This window comes from Cucumis melo, chromosome 2, assembly GCF_025177605.1.
Source record: "Cucumis melo cultivar AY chromosome 2, USDA_Cmelo_AY_1.0, whole genome shotgun sequence".
Classification (NCBI taxonomy): domain Eukaryota; kingdom Viridiplantae; phylum Streptophyta; class Magnoliopsida; order Cucurbitales; family Cucurbitaceae; genus Cucumis; species Cucumis melo.
In genome coordinates this window covers 390,932-400,075 of record NC_066858.1, presented here as the reverse complement: position 1 = coordinate 400,075, position 9,144 = coordinate 390,932, and the positions used below count along the sequence as shown (strand labels likewise).

At 31.6% G+C, this 9,144-nt stretch overlaps 2 protein-coding genes across 6 annotated transcripts; both read left to right on the top strand.

Annotated features, from left to right (window-relative positions):
- The first annotated feature begins 811 nt into the window (after positions 1-811).
- LOC103492113 (nicotianamine synthase-like) lies at positions 812-3,157 on the top strand. Its single transcript, XM_008452323.3, has 2 exons — positions 812-1,523; positions 2,220-3,157. The coding sequence occupies exons 1-2, from the start codon at positions 1,032-1,034 to the stop codon at positions 2,775-2,777; spliced, it is 1,050 nt and encodes a 349-aa protein (XP_008450545.2). The 5' UTR covers positions 812-1,031; the 3' UTR covers positions 2,778-3,157.
- Positions 3,158-5,423: 2,266 nt separating this feature from the next.
- On the top strand, positions 5,424-8,800 carry LOC103492111 (pentatricopeptide repeat-containing protein At5g48910-like). 5 transcript variants are annotated; one of them, XM_051081220.1, is made up of 3 exons: positions 5,424-7,605; positions 8,139-8,334; positions 8,425-8,800. In XM_051081220.1, the coding sequence occupies exon 1, from the start codon at positions 5,459-5,461 to the stop codon at positions 7,457-7,459; it is 2,001 nt and encodes a 666-aa protein (XP_050937177.1). In that variant the 5' UTR covers positions 5,424-5,458; the 3' UTR covers positions 7,460-7,605; positions 8,139-8,334; positions 8,425-8,800. The 5 variants fall into 5 exon arrangements, with proteins under 5 accessions (XP_050937177.1, XP_050937178.1, XP_050937179.1 ...); XM_051081221.1 differs by having other exon boundaries at positions 8,139-8,349; positions 8,458-8,800; XM_051081222.1 differs by having other exon boundaries at positions 8,139-8,349.
- The last annotated feature ends 344 nt before the right edge of the window (positions 8,801-9,144 follow it).

Genomic DNA, 9,144 nt, shown 5'->3' with positions numbered 1-9,144 from the left:
GGATAAATTTATAAAACTAAAAAGTAAGAATGTGATTACTACCTTTATAAATTATTTTTTATTTTATAATTTTAGAAGTTATACACTAATTTGTTTTTTTTTTAATTTTGTAATTAATTGGTTATTAAGATGATGAGAATTTAATAATTAAATAATTTTCTATTTAACAATTATGTAACTAATGATGTTTAATGTTTGGAAAGAAAATCAAATTATATTGCTTCATTCTAGCTTGGAGAAAAAAAAAGAAAAAGGAATGAACAAAACAATTTGTATTGTGGATCTTCAACTTTTACATTATTTATTAATTCTAATCTCATTCTACTTTCATGATTTTATTTTTATTCCTAAGCTTTGCATATAAACTTTTTAATCTTTTAATTATTTCTTTTGACTTTTAGGGTTTTCAATTCTTACATTAGATTTTCTAGAGTTTGGACTTATATTTTAAGCTATATTCCAAAAATATGACCTAAAACATTCTATATCTAATAGTTACCAAAAAACAAAATATCTAAAAGAAGAAAAAAAAAAAGCTCATTTTCAAAAACCAAAAACAAAATCCAAACATAAAATTTTAGATACTTGAATTTAATAAAAAGGACAAAGGCAAATAAGTACACAATGCAAATATAGCAAAATTTAGTTTCAACTCTCAAACCTATCAACGATAGATTATATCACTAATATGAAAACTTTACAAAAGCTACTCATTACAATTAATGTTTATAAAAACTACGTAAAAAGCGTAGATTCGTGAACACATATATAAATTTATCAATAAATTCGACATCTTAAACTAGAACCAATCTTTTTAAGTACCCTTAAGTTAAAACCATCAAAATAGAATATATACAGTTCCAAACCCTAGCATGGACCCCACAAGAACATGGGCTCAAATGTCAATAAATAAAGGCACTCATTGAAGAAGTCCCTTAAGAAAAAGAGAGAAAAAAAACAAGAGTTTCTTTTGAACTCTCTTTTGTATTATTTTTTGTTTTTCTTCTTTATTTTTTGCTCATAGTGTCGACATGGTTTGTGAAGAAGAAACTCTAATCCAAAGGGTTTGTGAATTATATGATGAAATCACAAGCCTTGAAAGCCTCAAACCTTGTAACAATGTCGACACTCTTTTCACTAAGTTGGTGGTCACGTGCATGTCACCCACCTCCCCTCATTTCCATATCAATTCACTCTCAAAACCACTTCAGCAAATGAGATCAAATCTCATTAGTCTTTGTGGTCAAGCTGAGTCTCTTTTAGAGTCTCATTTTTCTGATTTGTTGGCCAAATTTGATTCCCCTATCGATCATCTTCATGTCTTCCCTTACTTCTCTAATTACCTTAAACTTAGCCTTCTTGAATTCTCTATTCTCCGCCGCCATGGCCCCCGTGTGCTTCCCTCTGCCGTTGCATTCGTTGGCTCTGGCCCTCTTCCTCTTACCTCCATCGTCCTTGCCACTCGCCACCTCACCTCCACCGTCTTCCACAACTACGATCTCGACCCGGTTGCTAATTCCAAGGTTGTATGTTGTCTTTGCAAGAAAAATTATATGGGTTTGCTAGTTTGGTTTGTTGCAATAATTTTCCGACTATGTTTGTGAATTTTTTAATTTAGAAGTGATTTAATAAGGTATTAGGAAAATTTTCTTAACCCTCGTATTGATTTTGAGAATCACAAATGATTTTTCTTTATTTTTGAAATATGATATCCATGTTTTAAAGAGTCCTCGAAGTTTTTGATAACTTCTAAGAACAAAAACAGACTTTTTGGAAAAATTGTTTTCTAGACCCTATTAGATAATCATTTGATTTTTTGTTTTTAGTAATTTTCTAAAAAATATTTATGTTTATAAATACTTTTTTTATCTATGTTTTACTCGTATTTTTAAAAATAAATGTCAAGTTTTGAAACTAAAAAGGAAAACCTTTTTTTATTTTATTTTTGAAATTAGGTTAAAAATTTGACTCTAATGCTAAAGATAAATGGAAAACATTTTATATAAATTGAGAGAAAAGAAGGCTAATTTTTCAAAAATTTATCAAATAGAGTGTATTTTTAAAACATGGTTTTTGAAAAGATTACAAAGCATTAAAACTTATGGTTTGAGAACGAAATTAATTAATGTTCATAAGATTAATAATCTGTTAAAAGAAAAACAGATATTTATCAAATGGCAGGTATGGAGTACTAATAAACTCGTATTTTCTTCCTACAGGCGTCGAATTTGGTGTCGCTTGACCCGGACCTGAAGACGAGGATGGTGTTTCACACATGCGACATCATGAAAGTGACAGAGGAGCTAAAACAGTACGAGGTTGTGTTTTTGGCAGCCCTTGTAGGAATGGAGAAGGACGAAAAATTGAAGGTGATTAAGCATTTGTCAGATTACATGTCAGAAGGAGCTTATTTGATGGTAAGAAGTGCTCATGGAGGAAGAGCTTTTCTATATCCTGTGGTTGAAGATTCTGATTTGTTAGGGTTTGAGGTTCTATCTGTGTTTCATCCCACTGATGAAGTTATCAACTCAGTAATAATTGCAAGAAAAACAACGAAATATGATAACGAAAATGACAGCAACGACAACAACGACGACAACTGTTGTTTGTTTGTTAATTCAGACGAAAATGAGAAGGTGAAGATTAGTAGTGGTATTGATCATAAGAAGGATAATAATGGTGTTGTTCATAATAACAAATGTTCTGAGATTCAAAACGGCTTCAATAATAATCATGGAGGTAAGATTGAGGAATTTGCAATGGAAGCGGCTGAATAATAATAATAACAATTCACCCTACTTGAACAATTCTTGTTAAGTGGGGGTTTCTGATTCTGATTCTCAAAATTATTATGTGTTCCTCTTTGTTTTCAACATGGGAAAATAATTTTGATTTTTCATATTTGAGGAACACATTCATGGGGATTAAGGAGCTAGCTAGCATATATAGCAAAGGTTTTATATATATATATATATATATATATATGTTTTTTGTTTTTGTTTTTGTTTTTGATTAATGTTGTTGTGTTCTAGAGTTTAATTGGGTTATTCTCTAGCAAATGGAGAAGTACTTTTCAGCTATATATGTTTAATTTGTAATAATTTTTGTGTTCTCACTTTTGGATGAGAATCAAAACTATACAATTAAATGGTTTTTATGTTATTTTGTCAGGATATAACTCTTTAGAGTGTTTATTATTTTAAGGTAATTTTGTTTTTAATTACCCTTGTGTTATTCAAATTTTATGTTTTTTATATGATTCTCGTATTTATTCCTTAAAGAAAATATGCTTAAATTCTTAGTTATTTTTTAAAAATATTAATAAAAGGTGAAGTTAAGTGAAAATAGTATTCATAATAATTAACTTAATTACTTTTTCAAAAATTAAAGATTAAATGGTGATTTTATTTAGAAAACAAAATTACTATGAAACTTAAACTGAAAATTAATTTTCATTTGACCAAAGTTCACAACACGAAGGGGTTAAATGAATAGAGCTGCTAGGTCTTTGCATCAAGTAACATAATATTCTGTTTTAACTTTTTCGGTTATTATACATAATAAGAATTAAGTTTCGAAACCATTTCAACTTTTAGTTTTTAAGGTTTTGAAAATCAAGTTTATAAACACGATTAGACTTTTCTTTCTTTAATTGTTTGTTGTTTAAAAAAAAAAACCAGAAAACTTTATTTGTTGTCTACATTTTGAGAGTGTTTTCAAAATTCAAGTCAAGATTTTTAAACTTCATTTAGTTTTGAAAAACAAGTCTATTTTCTCGTAGAGTTTCCAGTGACTCAAGAAAATTTGTCATACATCGTAAACAAATCTTGATCAAGTCAAAAGTCCTTTCCTCTTATTGGTATATATAAAATACCTACTTGCATGATGATGATGATGATGTGTGTGTGTGTGTGTGTATATATATATATATATATATATATATATATATATATATATATATATATATATATATATATATATGAGTGATATGGTTCGTAATTTTATTTGTTATTTGTTACCCCTTGTTTTTTGTATTAATATTAAGTTATCACAAATGAATATTTTGATATAATATATATATAAAAAGTTGCTTTTAAAAATATAGCAAAACCAAAATATTTATAAATATAACAAAATTCTATCATCTATTAGCGATGAAATCACAATAGGCTACTATATGTGTACTGATAGACACAAATAATAATTTATCTAGTTTATCGTTGATTGATCATAAAATTTTACTATATTCGTAAATTCAACAATTTTATTATTGAAAACAATTTATTTGATACATTAAATGAGCATGCAAAACAACCATTGAAAAACTTTAAAAAATGGTCAAGTATTATGATACGTCATTCTAATCTTATCAATATGATATTTCCGTAATCAAATCAATCCAAATAAACATACATGTTAACTAAGGAAAGGCAAATGTGGTAATTAATATATCATTTTTCTTCTATGGATAATGTATATTTAAGATGTGATTGGTCAAGTTTAATTTCTCAAATATTTATAAACCCTTACTATATTGTTAAAATTAAACATGTTCAAGATTTGTGTCTGTGATGTGATGAAGTATCATCATTCTAATTCAAGTATAGAAGGAGAACCTATAATTTTTTCTTCTAACTACAAGGTGAAACATAAAAAAGGATTGATTTCTCTAGCCGGATGAATTTATTATTGATGTAAAAAGCGTTGACGATTCAAATCAAGGTTGGATCATTATTGATGAGAATCTTCAACATGGAAGGGATAGTTGAAAATGTATCGATTATATTCATAATAGTCAAGTACATAGCAACATTTTTAAAAAATTACAAATATAACAAAATCTGTTAAAATCTATCAATGATAGAAGTCTGTCACCGATAGACCATGTAGCAAATGTTGGTCTATCACTGATAAACCATAGGAGTCTATCAACGATAGAAGTCTATCACCGATAGATTTTGCTATATTTGTAATTTTTTAAAAATGGTGTTACATACTTAATAAGTATTCTAAAAATTGTTATCCATTATAATTATCCTATTAGAAAGTTTAATAATGTGTGAGTTAAAAGGAAAAATACATTGAAAAATGTTCGATTTAAAGTTAAATAAAAATATTTGGTTGAAGTTAAATGAATTATAGCTAAATAATTAAGACGGAGAATTTTCTAAAAATAAGTATTAAGGAGCGTTTAACCTCCTAACTTTTTATAAGTTATAAATAACTCGAATTCCACTAATCAAAGTTGAATATTTTCCTTTTTCATATTATCAAAGAACTTCACAATTCTACATGAAGATTGAAACTTAACAAACCTAAATTTTAAGGTTATTTAACTCTTTCTACTTTTCCTTGAAATTATCCAAAAATCCCAAATTACCAACGAACTTTCCAACGGTTAATATAAATGAGTTTGGTTTGATTCCCTTTCATCAGCGGAGGGAAAAAGAATCAAAGGATGAGCTCAATCTCCACCTCACACCTCCCTTCTCCTTTCAAACTAGTAGATTTATCGGCAGAGAAGAAGATTCCCACATCAAAACTTCCACAAAAAACTGTTTTGAAGCTTTTCGACTCAAAATCCATCACTTCTTTGCAATATCTCGTCCAAGTTCATGGCCTTGTATTGCGTAGTGGTCATTTCCAAGACCATTACGTCTCTGGGGCGTTGCTGAAGTGTTATGCAAATCCCCATTTCAGCAATTTTGACTTTGCTTTGAAGGTATTCTCCTCAATCCCAAATCCCAACGTTTTCATTTGGAACATTGTGATTAAAGGGTGTTTAGAGAACAACAAACTGTTTAAAGCTATTTACTTCTATGGTAGGATGGTTATTGATGCTAGGCCCAATAAATTCACATACCCAACTTTGTTTAAAGCTTGTTCTGTGGCACAAGCTGTTCAAGAAGGGAGGCAAATTCATGGTCATGTGGTGAAACATGGGATTGGTAGTGACATGCATATCAAAAGTGCCGGAATTCAAATGTATGCCTCTTTTGGTAGATTAGAGGATGCAAGGAAACTGTTTTACTCTGGGGAATCCGATGTTGTCTGTTGGAATACAATGATTGATGGGTACCTGAAATGTGGGGATCTCGAAGCTGCTAAAGGGTTGTTTGCTCAAATGCCAGTAAGAAATATTGGCTCATGGAATGTGATGATCAATGGTTTAGCTAAGGGTGGGAAGTTGGGAGATGCTAGGAAGTTGTTTGATGAAATGAGTGAAAGAGATGAAATTTCTTGGAGTTCTATGGTAGATGGTTACATATCAGCAGGTTGTTACAAGGAAGCATTAGAGATATTCCAGCAAATGCAAAGAGAGGAGACCAGGCCTGGAAGGTTCATTTTGTCTAGTGTTCTAGCTGCTTGTTCAAATATTGGAGCCATTGATCAAGGGAGATGGGTTCATGCTTATCTCAAGAGGAACTCCATTAAATTGGATGCAGTGTTGGGGACTGCCTTATTGGATATGTATGCAAAATGTGGTAGGCTGGACATGGGATGGGAGGTATTTGAAGAAATGAAAGAAAGAGAGATCTTCACTTGGAATGCCATGATTGGTGGGCTTGCTATACATGGAAGAGCAGAGGATGCACTTGAGCTTTTCTCTAAGATGCAGGAGGGGAGGATGAAACCAAATGGAGTCACGCTGGTTGGCGTCCTTACTGCTTGTGCTCATGCAGGTTTTGTTGACAAAGGCCTGAGAATTTTCCAAACGATGAGAGAGTTTTATGGCGTTGATCCTGAACTGGAACATTATGGATGCATGGTTGATTTGCTAGGGAGGTCAGGGTTGTTTTCTGAAGCAGAGGATTTGATAAACTCAATGCCCATGAAACCCAATGCAGCTGTTTGGGGAGCGCTCTTGGGTGCCTGCAGGATTCATGGAAATTTCAATTTGGCTGAAAGAGTGGGGAAGATTTTGCTCGAATTAGAGCCACAGAACAGTGGCCGGTATGTGTTACTGTCAAATATATATGCAAAAGTAGGTAGGTTTGATGATGTTGCTAAAATAAGAAAGTTGATGAAGGATAGGGGAATAAAAACATTGCCTGGTGTCAGCACGGTTGATTTAAATGGTACAGTTCATGAATTCAAAATGGGCGACGGATCACATCTGCAAATGAAAGAAATTTATAGGAAGCTAAAAATAATAAAAGAGAGGCTACAGATGGCAGGACATTCACCTGATACATCTCAAGTTTTATTTGATATTGAGGAGGAAGAGAAGGAAACTGCAGTTCAGTACCACAGTGAAAAGCTTGCAATTGCTTTTGGATTGATTAATACCTTGCCAGGTGAACGCATACACATAGTGAAGAACTTGAGGGTTTGTGACGATTGTCATTCAGCTACAAAGCTTATCTCTCAAATTTATGATCGAGAAATAATTGTGAGGGACCGTGTTCGTTATCACCATTTCAAAAATGGAACTTGTTCGTGTAAAGATTTTTGGTGATCTATGCTCCTCAAAAAGTGTACATACTCGATATATTGAGAAAGCATCTTAAGCAACGGAAGGCTATAATTGACAACTAAAAATGAGAACCTAGTCAAGATCAGTCGAATATAGGAAACCCGTGCAATCAAGCTCTGAATGATAAGGTAAACATGCTCATATATCTGTAACCTCACAATAATTTACTTCTTAAGTTCTAATTAAATTCAATGTATGAAAAGTTCAAATTCATCTTCATAAGGAAAGGTGAAATGTTCTCAATTTCAATGTGTAATCCATAAAGCTTAAGCAAAATATGAATTAGTTAAAATCGTTTTTCGTATCATATCTTTTCATTTCATCAGAGTGTACCGACTATTGAATATTTCTCAATATTTTTTCTAACCAAACATTTTTGTGCTGTTTGACTTTTCACTGACTGTTTTGGATGACTAAGATTGATAACTTATGTTTGCTGTCTGAAACAAATCGTTTCCATTTCTTTGTAAATTCAAAAACAGATGTCTTGATCCATTAGCACCTGTGCGCCAATGATGGTTTTAAGTTTGCGGGCTTTTAAAAGTTCAGAGCTGAGCCCTATTACATATTCCTTATTCTAAAGTCTTGCTGCTCATCTCTGCTTTTGTTAATTCAATCCAATGGAGTTATGAGAAAATTACTTACATTTTGTGAAAAACAGGAGTTATCCAGTTGACGGTTCAAAATTTCCGAAGTACTTAAGGCTCATTAGAGACAAGGGCGTTGTACTATACGTGCTCATAAGTATGGAGTGAATGCTGTTTATGAACTTTAGAGATAGGGAAATACAACATGCTTCTTCTGCTCCTTCTCTTGTCCACTAGGCCCTTATCTCTCCATTCCAAAGCAAAGAGAAGGTGAAGGCTTTCCAGGTTGCAACTAACTTTTACTATGTTAATCTTCATTACTGTATCAATTAACTGAAGGTTTGCTGCCTATGTTGCTAGGCCATGTTTACCAGAGGCCTTTTCATTTTTCAGGTTGATTCGTTTGGCTTCAGCACATAGTTGCACCATTTACAATCCCAACTTCGTTTAATTTCATCTCCTCGTGAACAAATCGTCTTTCAATGCATGGTACAACACAACAGGAAGTAGAAAGAAGCACCAATTCAGCTTTCATCAACCTGTAATTCACAACTACATCCTAAAATAAAGGAAGTACCATACCTGTAAATTGTAATGTCAAATCAATGCAAAAGTTTCTTCATCTATTAAATACCCCTTCTTTTTCCTCTTGTAATATCATTATAGTCATAAATTTATATACATTTCTAATGGGTTTAACAGGTTCTTCCAGTGTAACTAATTCAGTTTACTCTCACCAATGATTTTTCTTTCCATCCTTTTTTCTTGTTAACTAAGTTAAGAGTCAGAAGTTATATCATGTGCTGATGTTTGTTCTGTTATGAAATCAAATAAAAATTGCGGAAAAGTGTAAAACAAGGAATTAAAACAAAGTTTTTCATAGTTCATCAACATTATGGTACATGTGTTCGTGAAGAACTGTTTATTATAAGAAAGTTTACAGCACACTTCTTTAAACCTTAGCTACACATCGTCCTAATACGCGTTAGCAGTCCAAACAGTAATTTGGAGAGATATAAGCCTAAGAAATTGAATTGAATGGTAACATTAGCTTATGAAGTGGATAATGCTAATGAAAGA